A 15,890-nucleotide genomic window follows, 5' to 3' on the forward strand; every position below is an offset into this window, starting at 1 on the left:
GGTAAATACAAAAAACACCCGGGGATTCTACTCAACTGCAGGTCTGGGGTGGGGTCAGAGATGCAGGTCTGTTGACCAGTTTTAAGCCCCTGAACTGTAAATCAGAGATTACAGAGATTTGGTTCAGAACCGGTAGTCTTGCCTGTCACCTTTTGGAAATAGTTTATTGGTGCACAGACACCTTATTCATTTTCTTTTCTTTCTTTTTTTTTTTTTGGTTTTTGGGCCACACCCGGTAACGCTCAGGGGTTACTCCTGGCTATGTGCTCAGAAGTTGCTCCTGGCTTGGGGGACCATATGGGACACCGGGGGATCGAACCGCTGTCCGTCCAAGGCTAGCGCAGGCAAGGCAGGCCTTACCTTTAGCGCCACCGCCCGGCCCCACCTTATTCATTTTCATGGGTCTATGTCTGTTTTCATGCACTGGGGCAGAGATGAGTAAAGGTGTGTTGGATTTTTATCATGGCTTTCCTTCACAGTTTTTGTTTTTTTTTTTTTACTTTACAATGGTGTGAAAGCAATTTAGAGTCATTAGCCACAATACTTCAACTTTTGAATTAGGATGCTCTGCTTTGCCCTTTTGGTACAGTATTCAATAAATTACATGAGATACTCGATATAAAATAGGCTTCATGGGGGCTGGAGCGATAGCACAGTGAATAGGGCATTTGCCTTGCACACAGCCGACCTGGTTTTGATCCCCAGCATCCGACATGGTCTCCCGAGTCTGCCAGGAGTAACCCCTAAGCACTGCAGGTGTGGCCCCAAAACAAAACAAAACAAAAAGCTTCATGTTAGATGATTTTTACAAGTGTTCTGGGTGTGTTCAAGGAAGATTAACTAAATCGTGTTAGGTTAGCTGTATTAATTGTATTTTATTTTTTTTATTTTGTGCCACATCTGTGGTGATCCGGGCTTATTCCTAGCTCTGCACTCAGGGATCACTCTTGATAGATTTCAGGTATATTATGGTATGCTGGGAATCGAACCCGGGCCAGCCTCAAGCACCTTACCTGCTCTGCCCACAGGAATAAGTTTTATCTTATAATTTCTACTACCACACCTGTCTACCTACTAACACACAACCGTCCCACTTTGGGTCCTTTCAATCCTTCTGCTGCTTTCTGACTTCACTGAGAGGGCTAGGTCACCAAACCTCTGCTTTCTCCAAGTCCCTACATCCTCCCTCCACTGCTCTGAATTCTAGATTGGAATCTAATTTAAGCACTTACCCCTTATGCTGTCTCTCTGACCATTTTCCACTATTTCCTGCTTCCATCCTGAAAGCCCACTGCCCCAAGCCCTACATGGCAAACACTTTACCAGTGAGTAGGCAGACACCATGTCAGACATCTGCATCTCACCTGGCTGTCCTCAATACAGTTCCTTTTTACTGATTCTGGCCTCCCTCCAAGGATACAGCTCCACCTTTCACTTCAGAGAGAAACTAGAGGCACTTGGTCGAGTTATCTGCATCTTCTCATCTATTATCCAAAGAAGTGGCACTTCTGCTTGAGGGTCCCTCTGCTTGTTTTGAGAGCCAATGTCTCCCATCCATTTAGAGCCTTTGCTCCGGCTGGCTGCTTTTTCTCTCCCTATTTCAAACTCAGCTTCATGATGGCCCTTTAGAAATATGCTTAAATTTCAAGCTTAGAAACGAAATAGAATGAAATGCCCCTCCTTCCAACCTGCCCTTAGCTCTGGCTGCCATTCTCTCTCCCACTTGATCTGAACAGTCAAATTCTTTGTCAACACTTGCCTGTATCTTCTCTTCTCTATACACTCTTCAGTCCACTGCAATTATTTTCCCCATCCCACTGTCTCTTCACAGAAATGGTCTGAAAAAGATCCCTGTGATCTCGTCACCAGATCTGAAGGGCACTTTCCACCCCTCATTTCACATCATCTTTCTGTTGCTTTTAGCCATTTCTTCCTTCCCCAAACTTTGACTCTTTTGAAAAGATCTGAATTCATAAGAATCTCCTGGTTCTTGTCTATTTTCCTTCATTCTCTGCTGGGTTTCTTCTTCTGAAAGGCCTTTATTCGCCGGTCTCTCTGTTCTTCAGGGACCCTCTTTTTCTCTCAATTACCATCCAGAAGCTGACCAATCCTAACCCTCTATCAACTAGTGCAGTTTCCTGAAAGTCAGATCTCCATCTCCAACTGCTTACTGCTATAAATACCAAACATTTTTAAATTATGCACCATTATTGATTGCAGTGACTCAAACCCAGGTCTCATGCATACAATGCACACATTTTATTTAGAGCCATATCCCAACAAAATAGGTACTATTATAATCTTCAATCATAAGTGAATCCAACCAAGGAGAGGAGTAATGTGCCAAATGTCACAAAACTCAGAAGTAGAACCACGATTAAGACCTTTACACTCCTAACTCAAAGACAGTGTTTTTATAACTACTGTCCTGCTTTTCCATAAGCTCCTCAAACATACGCACAAATCTAGACTCATAATCTTGTCTTCATTCATCCCAAATGCCTTGCTTTGTTTGCTCTCCTGACTATCCCAGGCAGCAATAAAATCAGAAACTCAAAAGTCTTTGACTCCTCTTTCTCATGCATCCCTCCCACATCTCCATGCTAATCCCAAACTATATTGGTTCTGTCTCTTCATTTTCTCAATTTTATCCTTTCTTCTCTCTTACCCTCATTTCCCCTCATTTAAACTCTGATCTTCTAATAACGGCGATCAATAGCTCCATAGTACTTCACACAGATGCAAGAATGGTTTTATGAATATAAACCCAACCTGGGGCTTCCCTTCTATACCCCTGCATGTTCCTGATTCATGCTTTAATTCCTTAGTACAACTTCTTCAGCCCTACTTCACTTATTCTCTAAATAGTTTCCCTCCTACTCTATAGTGTATTAATCTAAACTGGCTATAGTTTGCTGAGTTTACTCTCCAGGAACCCTATTTCCTTTATGCTTAGATACTTTTGAGCTGAACTTTCGTGCAGGTAAAGAACAGAGAACCAGGATGGTCTGATTTCTAGTTCTATATTCTGTGTACTATGACTACTACTCCCACATTCTGAGGCAAGAAGACAAAGACCAAGTCCTCTCTATCTCTCTCTCCTACTACTGACCCTTTTTAGATATGAATCCTGTCTCTTCCTCACACACATAACTATGTTATTGATCTTCCCAAGAACATCATCTACGGAAAGGTAGCCAACCACCTCCCCTCTCCTTACTTACCTGCACAAAGGAGCAAGCCACAGTGCCACTGCGAAGCTGGTTTAGCAACGTCTCACAAACAGCGACATCAGGCACACTGGTCACCCCATCTGTGATCACAATGATGCCTGGAACAGTAAACCCTGGACTCAGAACTGAGGATGTGGACTGCTTCGAAGTCACAGGCGCAGCCACTGATATTCAGGATGGGGGCTTCAAGTATCAGTGTTAGCAGTGTGCTGCTACTTTCAAAAACATACGTAGATTTTATTTTATTTTTATAGGGGTCACATTCAACAAAACAGGGGTAGGTACAGAGCTGCTCCTAGTAGTGTTAGGGCTCTCTAGGCTACTACTATACCTGGTAGGTGCTCAGGCCTACCAGGGCTCTACTCAGCAGTGCTCAGGAAGCATAAAGTTCTGGGGAAGAACTCAGAATCTCACATACTCAGCAGGTGCTTGATCACTAAAGCCATCTCCTGGGTCCAACCAGAGGTATTTTATAACCATCAATCATCTTTCCTCTTCCCATCAGGGTCCCTGATGACTGCTGAACTGAAGTTTACTATGAGATACATGGATACACACACACACACCTTCTACAAACAAGGAAGCAGACCCTCTTCCCTGAGACACACACACACACACACACACACACACACACACACACACACACACACCTTCTACAAACAAAGAAGCAGACCCTCTTCCCTGAGACATACTGATCCCAGGAAACTATTCTTTGCTGACAATGACCCACCCTCCAACCTCTTCCTGAAGCCTGTTTGCCAATTGCACCAACATTATTTACACTGACCTGCACTTGAGTTTGAGGGAAGCAACTGCAGTGCCAAGATGCCCTGACGAATCATACTGACCAGCCCAACGTCAGCTGTCACCATAGAGACTCCCACCTTCCGACCTAGAGGCTCCCCAGTGTCTGGAGACTGGTCTTCTGCCTAACCCAAGGACAGAAAGAGAAATGGAATACACGATACTGTGGCCCCCAGTTACAGCCAAACCAGAATATAAAGCACAGCATTGCCCAGGCCAGACAAGTCAAATCCTCTGAGAAGCCCCAAGTCTCTGCTCTGCAGCTGGGATCTAGGCTAGGTCTAGGTCTAGTGTGTATGGAGCTAAGCAGCAGCTCAAGCACCAGCAGCCCCACCATTTTTCCATATATTTCCATTCCTAGTATGAAATGTTAACTATGTCAATCAACTTAAGTCTTCAAACAGATAGGACTGACATTTTCCTGGCTACTTCCAGGCTATCCTAAGGAACCAGTGCATTCCATTGTGCTCAAGCAGCTCTGTTCCTCATTGTACAAAATGTAAAAATAGAGATCAAAGCCACCCATGATCGCCTTCTAAGGTCCACTGTGAGGGGACTAGGGAGGAGAACCAGGCTGCAAAACATAAGCACTAGTAAAGGGCCTTATATTTTCTCCCACAGAGCCTGAGTCATGGAGATTATTTCTGAGCTCTGTGACAGTGTGAGCCTGCTGCATCCACTCACTGTGTCCCTGGCTCTCAGTGTATGTATCAGCGAATCCCTCTTTTCTTCCTGAGTGGTCGCATCCCTTCTCCTTTGACATACCTGGCTCTGGGGATCATACTGCTGCTGCAACATGGCGGCTACCTTATCCTCAAAGAGGCACAGCTGCTCATTGACCTGCTGCAGAAATACCTCCCGCTGGGAAGGGTCTAAGAGACAGCCTTGTACCAGCACCTGAGAAGCACAAGGGCAAGAAAGAGATATAAAGGGGGCAGGGGGAACATTGGCAGGACCTCTATTTTATTCTTCACAGCTCCCTTGTGATTCTGGCTTTCACAAGTAGGTCCAAGGTAGACGACTTGGATTTTCACAACCAGTTCCTCCCTCACTGGAACATCTATCATCTATTCCTTTCTTCTTCAATTCAGGTTCACCTGTCACTACTCAGAGTCCCAGTCATTAATCACCTATATCTCGGTTCACTATCTTCCACTGCTCAGTGACTCTCACTGAGTTTTCCCTCAAATTTTCGCATGGGGGCGCCATAGATCTTCCAGCTCCTTCCATCTTGGGTCACCAGAATGGAATCTGCCCCACTTCAGGAAGGCAAAGCCTTTTTAATTCTAGCTCACTTTTTTGGGGTATTTTTGGTTTTGGTCTTCATTTTGGGGCAACAGTCATTGTGACTACTCCTGGCTTAGCATTTGGTGTTGCTCCCTCTAGACTTAGGGGACCATCTGGTGTCAGGAATAATTGGGCCTCCAGCATGTAAAGTATGCACTCAGTCCATTGAGCTATCATCTCTTGGCCCTAAAGCATAGTGTGTGCATTCATGTATGTGTGCTGTGTGTGGCTGGGGGGTGTCAAACTCAGGGCATCACATATGTGAGGCATGTGTTCTACTGTTACCCCATCTTTAGTTTTTGTTTTGGGAACAAACCCACCACAGGAGTCATTCCAAGTTGTGTTCAGGGGAACCATATGTGGGGCTGGGTATTGAAGCCTGTGCTAGGCAACTGGCCTCCACTTCATGGAGAAAGGTAACTATTCAATAGAAACTCCCCACTTTCCCTAACTCTAAGGGTGCCATGCCCCTAGTAGGATACAGTATCCTCCAATGCATTGAAAATACCTTAACATATGCTAAGTCTGTTTCTTATGCATACACCATTCTTGGCTTTCCTTTCAGTTTGACCAAACAATTTCTTTCACTTTTTCCCTATATCCATCTTTCCATTTAACTTTGAATAGCTTCACTTTTCTCACTGAGGTTTCTTTCCTTAAGGATGTAAAGAATCAAAGTGGTGATGGTACAGTGACTAGGGTGCTTGTACTGTACATGGCTTCTGCAGGGTTGATCCCTGGCATCTCATGTGGTTCTCCAAGCACTGCTGGGAGTAATTCCTGAGTACAAAGCCAGGAAATCCCCCGAGTATTGCTAGTGTGGCCCACAAATAAGACAAACATAAACCAAACAAATAATAACTAAAGAAAATATATGTGCTGCAGTAAAAATAAATTTCCCTTTCTTTGTATCTAATTGTTTTATTTAATCTTTTTATATCTGAAATATCTTTATATCTCTTTTTATATCTTGCTTACAGTGGTCTAATTCACTGTTTTCAGCCTTTTTATGACTGTGTTCTCTTTCCAGCCTTATTGTCATCTTTCTTGTCATCTCCTGATTCTATCCTACTGGTTTGTTTTCTGGTCTTCTATCTTGATTCCCCCTTATGTAGTTTTCAACAGGGGCCCATAGCATGGTTTAATTCATTATTGACTTGAATTTCCTTACTTTAAAAAAAAAAAAAAAAAGAACATTTGTCACCTCTTCAAAATATGGACTGCTTCTTTTGATTGTAAAAATAAAATAATAGGGGCTGGAGAGATAGCATGGAGGTAAGGCAGTTGCCTTGCATGCAGAAGGATGGTGGTTCGAATCCTGGCATTCCATATGGTCCACCGAGCCTGCCAGGAGTGATTTCTGAGTGTACAGCCAGGAGTAATCCCCGAGGGCTGCCAGGTGTGACCTCCCCCCAAAAAAAAACACAATACATGTTCATTATTTTAAAAAGGGGGGGTCGGAGAGATAGCATGGAGGTAGGGCATCTGCCTTGTACTCAGAAGGATGGTGGTTTAAATCCTGGCATTCCATATGGTCCCCCGTATTTGCCATGGGCAATTTCTTTTTCAAAAAAAAAAAAAGAAGTGGCCCCATTCTGATAATGTTAGGTATCTGGGGCTCCTGGAGAACCTTTTTTTGTTTTGGGGCCACATTCACTGTACTCAGAGATCAATCCAGGGGAGGGGGGTTGAAAGACTATAATAGGGTGATAAGGACTGAACTCAGGACTAGGTGTACAAGGCAAGTGCCCTTCCCATTGTATTATCTCACCAGCCTCCAGGAGAGCTCTTAGGATGGTTACCCTATTCCAGCCCACTTTCTCACAGGCCCATTTTCTCCCACCCAGCCTCCTGGACAACAACTATTTCTCTCTATTCAAAATGGGGAGGAGATGGAGCATGGTGACAGGCCACATAGGGTAAAGAAGGCCTCTGACTATGAGAACAGAAACTAGAAACAGGGTTCAAAAAGATAAGAAAGCTATTTGCTTACAAGAGTAAAAACTGGGGGAACCTTGGGACACAGATTACTTTGTTTTAGCTCATATGTCTACATTTTTCTATAAAATTAAGAAGAAAAGGGGCCGGAGAGAGAGCATGGAGGTAAGATGTTTGCCTTGCATGCAGAAGGATGGTGGTTCAAATCCCAGTATCCCATATGATCCCCTGAGTCTGCCAGAAGAGATTTCTGAGCTCATAGCCAGGAGTAACCCCTGAGCGCTACTGGGTGTGACCCCCCCAAAAAAAAAACAAAAAACAAACAAAATTAAGAAGAAAAATAAAATGAAAGGATGGGGGCCCAGGGCTAAGTGGTCTCAAGTGCATTGGTCGAGATAAAAAAAAAAAGACAGAATTAAATATCCATGTCAAAGTCAACAACAATAGAATCAGGAGACCTAAACTATAACAATCTAAACTTAAAAAGGGCCTGTTATACTGGCAGGCTAGGGGCAAAGGGTGGCGATATAGGATGCACTCAGAACATTGGTAGAGGGAGGTTGACACTGGTGGTGGAAATGTCCCTGATTCACTGTATATCTGAAATCCAACTATGAAGGACTTTGTAAATCACAATGGTTTCAAAAAAATAAAATTTAAAACAAAAAGTAAAAACTGGGACAACACAAGTGACCCAACAAGTGCCTGGCTGAACAAAATATAACACAACATTAAGTCAAGATGTCATGTAGAATGTTTCCATGGAAAGGAAAAAGAAGAGGCAGATTAGAAGTGACAGGAAGACAGTGGTGGAGGAACTTGGGCACTTCGGTAGTGGTGGAGCTGAAGTAACTTTGTACATCAAAACTACTACAAATGTAAACATGACTGTAACCATATTTTTTTTTTTTTTTTTGGTTTTTGGGCCACACCCTGTGACGCTCAGGGGTTACTCCTGGCTATGCGCTCAGAAGTTGCTCCTGGCTTCTTGGGGGACCATATGGGACGCCGGGGGATCGAACCGCGGTCCGTCCTAGGCTAGCGCAGGCAAGGCAGGCACCTTACCTCCAGCGCCACCGCCCGGCCCCCATGACTGTAACCATATTAAACTAGGACAAAAATAAAGAATGTGATAGACAAAAGTGACCACCAAAAATAGAACAGAAAACAGAGTGCAAGGAGGAATCTCGTCTTTCTCCTTCTTTGGATGGCAGTGAAGAAGGAACAGAGATGCATAAATCAAGACGGAAAATGCTAATCTCCAGGTGGTATGTTATGGTTGAGTTTTGTTTTTTCTTTATACTTTATGTCTTTTCAAATCTTCAAAGGACAGGTATTATAAAAGTGAATTATCTTAGCAGGGGTCCTCAAACTTTTTAAACAGAGGGCCAGTTCACTGTCCTTCAAACTGTTGGAGGGCCAGATTATAGTAAAAACAAAAATTATGAACAAATTTCTATGCATATTGCGTATATCTTATTTAGAAGTGAAGAAACAAAATGGGAATGAATACAGTATGTGGCCCGCGGGCCGTAGTTTGAAGACCCCTGTTAGTGTCAGGATAATTTTTTTGAGCCATACCCAGCACTCGGGGTCTTGTACCTGGGGGCTACCCCCAGCTCTGTGCCTTAAAGGTCGCTTCTGATAAGTGTTCAGAAGACTGCATGGTGTTGGAGACCAAGCCTGAGCCTTCAGCATGCAGAGCAAGTACTCAGCTTGTTAGGCTACCTCTCAGACCCCTGAAAGAGCTATAGAGATTATGTCTCTCTCAAGTTAGACTGGTGGTTCTTAGATTCACCAAATCCTCACCTTCACAGATGTCATTCTTGTATGGGCCTTATTCTTTCTCTTAGGCTCTAATAGTCTTCTGCCTGTTCTCCCCACATCCAGACTTAATCATTCCCCACACAGCTGCCAGGCAAGTGTGATCTTCTCAATATACACATATGATTCTCTTACTAACCATTAAACCATCAAGGACTCCCAACTACCTATGGCTAATAGTCTGAACTATGAAATCCTTTCTATGTGGCAGACATATATAGTTAGGTACAGCTGGTATACCCACTTCAGAGAAAAGATACAGAATCTCAGAGAGTATTAAAAATTTGCTTAGGGATACACAGTTTGTGGTACAGCCAGGAAGCTAATCTGGGTAGTGTAATTCTACACCTAGAGCTTTTAACTACTACATTCAACTTCAATAAAATTCAAGTCTTTAGCCATAATATTCAAGATCTTTCATTTATTTCATCAGTCTTCTCTTTACTGCTCCTTGCCACCAAAATTTTATACTCTAAAACCAAATAATGTGTAGCTCCCTAGAGCTCTATAATAGGGAACTAATTTCCTCTCCCCTGTCTCCACACACTCTTTTATTCTTTTAGGGCCACAATGGTTGTGCTCAGAGTTTACTCATGAGTCTTTTTGCTCAGGGATCACTCCTGGTGGTACTCAAGAGATCATATGAGGTGCCAGAGATCAAACCTGGGTTAGCCATGTGCAAGGCAAAGTGATCTGCTGGCTGTACTATCTAACCTGCAGAATAGAGCAGTTTCATAACTCTATGTTTTTGCTTTATTTGCCTCTTTCCCTGGCAAGCCCTTTTCCCTTTTTTTGATTGGTTAATCTCAATTCTTCTTTCAAGAATCCATTCTAATATCTTTTGTTCAAAAGTCTTCCCTATTGTTATCCTAGGCTGCTTGGAACTCCCATATCACCTGAGTCATAACTTATCAGAGCTCTTATCACATTCAATTAAAATGGCCGCCTTTCATCTGCCTGCCCTACTAAACTTTCAACTCCTCCCCTCCAAATAAGGTCATTTTCAAATTAGTCTATGTCTAGGAGCTAACTCAAGCCCCACAAATCAGGCTTCAGCATGCTTTTGCCCAAGTGGAGCCAAGGGTTGCATACTTATCTAATATTCATTATTTCTGAACCTGGATTATCAGTGCCTACAAAGCAAAGCATGGTATCTATATTAAGAAGTGGCCCACAACCAATAGTCCCCACACTTGTAATAGGACAAGACTCCAAACCAGGGCAGAGCCTGGGATCCAAGCATACATTCATTGCATGGTTGTGTATTTCACACCCTTGGATGTTATTTCTTGCATCCTGTCTCTCAAAGCTAATTTGATAGCTAAGGAAAAAACCCAATCATTAGGAAACAATTCCAATTGCAAGCTCCAATAGATGAGTTGAGATTGCTTAGGAGAAGATGAGGAGACAGGGTCAATGCTTATCTAAGCCAAAAACATATTCTGGTAACAGACTTGGCTGATCTCCAAAAGGAGTGCCTGTGACAGTTTGCATGGGTTCTGGATAAGCCCTGACATCATCTGTATGGTGAGCATGAACCCCAACAGTTCACGAGGCCCTCAGAAAGCAATCATTCTCTGCTCTAAATAATTTTTTTTGTGTGTGTGTGGTTTTTGGGTCACACCTGGCAGTGCTCAGGGGTTATTCCTGTCTCCAGGCTCAGAAACTGCTCCTGGCAGGCACGGGGGACCAGATGGGGCACCGGGATTTGAACCGATGACCTCCTGCATGAAAGGCAAACGCCTTACCTCCATGCTATCTCTCCGGCCCCAATAATTATATTTCTGTGTATTTTTGTATGTAAAAATCATAAAACTATTCCAAAAGACCTAGGGGGTTATTCCATAACCTAGGGGGTTATGCCTGGACAGTAGCAAACCTGATCAAATAAAAGGAATAAGGGTTCAGGACAAGCAGAGAAAATGGACACCCAGTGTCCAGCACCAGAGAGAGCAGAGAAGCATTTGGGACAAACAATACTAAACTGTAAGCTAATGGGAAGGTCTAATGACTAGAATAAGAGTTTTCTCAAGAGGTGAGAGTCTCAAAGAAAGGACAGATCCAAGAAGTCAGCAGAGCTGGGGACTGGGCATGGAAGCAGAGACACTCTAAAGCATGGGTCTCAAAGAGGGCTGTTTGTGGCCCTCCGTGCAACATTTTGTTGTACAAGGCCAGACTTCAAATATCGCAGTATTCGCGATTATTCTTTTACCGAATAATCGCAATAAAAATCGCATTAGCAGGGCCGGCGCAGTGGCACTAGAGGTAAGGTGTCTACTTGCAAGCGCGAGCCTAGGATGAAGGGCAGTTGGATCCCCTGGTGTCCCATATGGTCCGCCCAAGCCAGGAGCAACTTCTGAGCGCATAGCCAAGAGTAACCCCTGAGCGTCACCGGGTGTGGCCCAAAAACAAAACAAAACAAAAAAAATTGCATTAGTAAGAAAAAACATCGCATTAAACATTCGAATACCCCAAGCAGTTCCGTTTGGGGTATGCAAATGTTTAATGCGTTTATTTTGCGATTTTTTTCTTACTAATGCGATTTTTTATTGCGAACATTCAGTAAGCGAAATCCCTTATGCGGCCCTGCCTCATCCCGACTTTGCCTCCTGTAGCCCCCAGGTAAATTGAGTTTGAGACCCCTACTCTAAAGGCTCAGCCTGTGAATTAACACAAGTGAAAGGTGTAGGTATAAACGTAGAAAGAATGAATACCTGGTGAGACTGTAGGCCAATGATGGAGGAGTAGGCCTGGATAGTTACGTAGATCTCAGGCTGGAAGTCAATGCAAGATCCAGGCACTCGGAATGGTCGAAGCAGCCCACCAAGGCAGCGAGAGAGGGCATGGAAAACTTCATCAAACAAGATCTCCCCTGTGGAATCATCCTGAGGGCAATGATGAGAAAGGGTAATCAAAGGCACCCTGACAGAGGACAGAAACAAGCAACCTTCATGGGTCAATGAGACTTCCATCTTCAGGTTGACTGTTCCCCCCAAATGTAGTGACACAGGCAGAATACAATTTGTCTCCTTTCCACAATGATAGGATGAAGTCATTTTTCACTCCCTCCCAGCCTTTTCCTCTCCTTCTCACTTTCCACCTTATCCTTTCTATTTCTCCAAACCCTTACCACAAGACTTGACATCATCAGGGTAGTCAATATAAACACCAACAGTTCGCAAAGCCCTTAGAAAGCAATCATTCTCTGCCTTAATGAATGATATTTGTGTAACTTCTCCAAATCCTTACCACAATGCCAGTTGAAGGGCTAAGGTCCAGCTCAATGACAAAGCGATATTGCCAAGCCAGGAAGGTGACTCGGGTGGAAGGTACAAGGAGGAAAGGCCTTGGGATTACTGGTTCATCTGGTTGCCACCCAGGAGGCAAGACACTGAGAACTTCCAACTCCTGTTCAGACTGGAGCTGGAAAAATTAGGGAAGGAAGAAAAGAGAAACTCAGAATAGTCATCCTCTTTGTTTTTTGGTGAGGGACATGGTTAGAACACACTGAGTAATGCTCAGAGGTTCCTCATAGCTCTGTGCTCAAGAATTACTTCTGACAATATGGAATACCAAGCTCTCACCCCCCCTTATGAATTCTTTGGCCTCCAACAAAGACATACCATTGGATTCATTGCACACAATCCAACCATATACTCTTCCTCCCACTACCTGAAAAAATTATTAAACAGAATTTCCCCTATGAGATTACTTTTAGTGGGAAAAGTCATTTGCTCCTCCTGGAATTAGATATACCTATGAGTTATCAGCCTCCCTTCCCGTCTCTTTCCTGCACCCTCCTTATGGGCCAGCCCCCTTCATCCTGTGTTTCTAGATCTCACCAGCATCTCCTGAGGTGTGGCCTGTACAGTTTGATGCAGATGATTGAGGAACCAAGCCAGGCGAACATTTCGGGAGATTCTATAATCTTTTTTCATCAAAAGGAACACTTGCCCAGCTTCTTCCACCTGGGGACAAAGAAACAATAAATGTCTAAAGAATTTTTGTTTTATGATGTTGCAGCTGGAGAGGTGAAACAATATAGCTATTTCTGGCATGTTAGGATTCCTCATAATTGTTTTTGTTTTGGGGTTATACCTAGTAATGCCCAGGGGTTACTCCTGGCTCTGGGTTCCCTGGTAGTACTCTGGGACCATATTAGATGCCAGAGAATTGAACCCAGGTTGGCCCTGTGCAAGACAAGTGCTTTACCTATTGTACTATCACTCCATCCCCACCCCCCTGATTTCTTTTCTTTTCTTTTCTTTTGGGGGGTGGGGAGAAAGCCACACCTGGCAGTGCCCAGGGGTTACTCCTAACTTTGTGCTCATAAATCACTCCTGGCAGGCACGGGGGACAATATGAGATGCTGGGGATTGAACCCGGGTCCATCCTGGGTTTGCTGCATGCAAGGCAAAAGCCCTACCACTGTACTATCGCTATGGCCCTGTCATCCCCATGATTTCTATCTTGATTCCTGGCTATATGGATGTGTCTATAAATTGTACAGAGGGGCTGGAGCAATAATTTAGCACGTAGGGTATTTGCTTTACACATGGCCAACCCAGGTTCGACTCCCAGCAGCCCATATGGTCTCTCAAGCTTGCCAGAGTGATTCTTGAACATAGAGCCAGGAGTAACCCCTAAGCACCATCAGGTGTGGCTAAAAAAACAAAAGTTGGGCCTGGAGCAGTGGTGCAAGCAGTAAGGTGTCTGCCTTGCCCGTGCTAGCCTAGGACAGACCACGGTTCGATCCCCAGCATCCCATGTGGTCCCCAAGCCAGGGGCAATTTCTGAGCTCATAACCAGGAGTAACCCCTGATCATCACGAGGTGTGGCCCAAACTCCCCCTCCAAAAGAAAGTTGTGCTGAAGGCAGGTTCTAGGTTAAAATTAGGTAAACACTCATGTGGCTAATATACAACCCCAGATCTAAGATGTCTCTAGAAGTAGACTCTCTTGTGAAGAATATGTTTGGATTATTTTGTGTTCTTTATACAATTACTTCTTGTGCCATCAGGAAATTTTAATGCCCAGGGGCATTCTCATTAAAGTTCAATTATAAAGGCCGGAGCAATAGCACAGCAGTAGGGTGTGTTTGCCTTGCACATGGGCCAAACCAGGACAAACCTGGTTTGATCCCTGGCATGCCATATGGTCCCCCTAGCCAGGAGCGATTTCTGAAAGCATAGCCAGGAGTAACTCCTTAGCATCACCAGGTGTGGCCCCAAAAAAACAAAACAAACAAACAAAAAATAAAGTTCAATTACATATGAACCGGTAAGTTTTTTTTTTTGGGGGGGTGATTGTTTTGTTTTGTTTTGTGTTTTTGGGTAACACTCAGAGGTGCTTAGGGGTTACCTTTGGCTCTACTCTCAGAAATCACTCCTGGCAAGGCCGGAACGGTATCATAAGTGATAGGGCGTTTGCCTTGCATGCACTAAACTAGGATGGACTGTGGTTCGATCCCCTGGCATCCCATATGGTCCCCCAAGCCAGGAGCGATTTCTGAGCGAATAGTCAGGAGTAACCCCTGAGCATGTGTGGGTGTGGCCCAAAAAACAAACCAAAAAAAAAGTAGAGAAAACAGAAGAAATCACTCCTGGCAGGCTCAAGGGACCATATGGAATGCAGGGAATCGAACCCATCTCTGTTCTGGGTTGGCCACGTGCAAGCCCTACTGCTGTGCTCTGGTCCCTGTTTTGTTTTGTTTTGGGCCACATTCAACAGCGCCCAGAGGTAGTTGCTCCTGGCTCTGTCCTCAGAAATCACTCCTAGCAGAATCGGGGGACAATATGAGATGCCAGGGATTGAACCCAGGTTGGCTGTGACCCTACTACTCACTGTAATCATTTCAACCCTTACTAGTTTTTTTCCCAGTGTCTTTAAACAGAAATTATTGTGTGAATCGTCACGTTCTTTTCAAAGAAAATATCCACGTTTATGCAACAACAACAATCACAGAGAATAAAGAATATAGTAGTACACAACAGGAAGCACTGAGGACCAAGGGCATGAGAAAATTAAACATAATCTCCCGTAGAACACTTAGAGACCCATTCAAGAACATTGGGAATAGTTCTTCCCTTGTTGAACTATATTTGTCTTCGGTAAAAAAAAGTGAATCTGGGGCCGGAGAGATAGCATGGAGGTAAGGCATTTGCCTTTCATGAAGGAGGTCATTGGTTCGAATCCCGGCGTCCCATATGGTCCCCCGTGCCTGCCAGGAGCAATTTCTGAGTATGGAGCCAGGAATAACCCCTGAGCACTGCCGGGTGTGACCCAAAAACCACAAAAAAAAAAAAAAAAAAAAAGTGAATCTATACATTTCAGTGGGTAGAGCAATCATTTTTAGCAGCTGTTACTATTACTTGGTTGGTTAATTGTAGGTCACACCCAGTGGTGCTCAGGTTTTCTCCTGGCAGTGCTCAGGGGCACATATGTGGTGCTAGAGCCTGAACTGAGACCCAAATCTGTGCAAGACAACTCTCTTAACCCCTGTATTATCTCTCCAACCCTGGCAATCTTTCTAACCTTGACACTCTGGTCATGTAAGAACTGCACTCTCTCTTAGAAATTGAATAATGCCTATAGATATTATCTTTTGTCTTTATTAATATGTTTAAAGATAAAATGCTTTCTGGTGCCTGTTTATAGACTTTCTGGGTAGGACTAGGTGACAAGGATGGGACAGAAGGAGAACAGTTTTCTCTGATTTGTAATGAATATTAACTTTAGAAAATAGTTTTGCATATCAGAAAAAGTCTAAAAACTCACTAGTTCCTAAGATATAAAAATGTTCCTG

At 43.9% G+C, this 15,890-nt stretch overlaps 1 protein-coding gene across 1 annotated transcript in view; it reads right to left on the reverse strand.

Moving 5' to 3' along the window:
- SZT2 (SZT2 subunit of KICSTOR complex) overlaps positions 1-15,890 on the reverse strand; it is a 74,551-nt gene that overhangs the window by 30,034 nt on the left and 28,627 nt on the right. Inside the window, exons 2-7 of the mRNA XM_049775149.1 lie at positions 12,929-13,054; positions 12,336-12,509; positions 11,801-11,971; positions 4,803-4,934; positions 4,021-4,162; positions 3,225-3,331 (exon numbers count right to left, since the gene is read on the reverse strand). Coding sequence (XP_049631106.1) covers positions 3,225-3,331; positions 4,021-4,162; positions 4,803-4,934; positions 11,801-11,971; positions 12,336-12,509; positions 12,929-13,054 — 852 coding nt within the window. The remainder of the gene's footprint in view (positions 1-3,224; positions 3,332-4,020; positions 4,163-4,802; positions 4,935-11,800; positions 11,972-12,335; positions 12,510-12,928; positions 13,055-15,890) is intronic.

Source organism: Suncus etruscus, chromosome 6, assembly GCF_024139225.1.
Source record: "Suncus etruscus isolate mSunEtr1 chromosome 6, mSunEtr1.pri.cur, whole genome shotgun sequence".
Classification (NCBI taxonomy): domain Eukaryota; kingdom Metazoa; phylum Chordata; class Mammalia; order Eulipotyphla; family Soricidae; genus Suncus; species Suncus etruscus.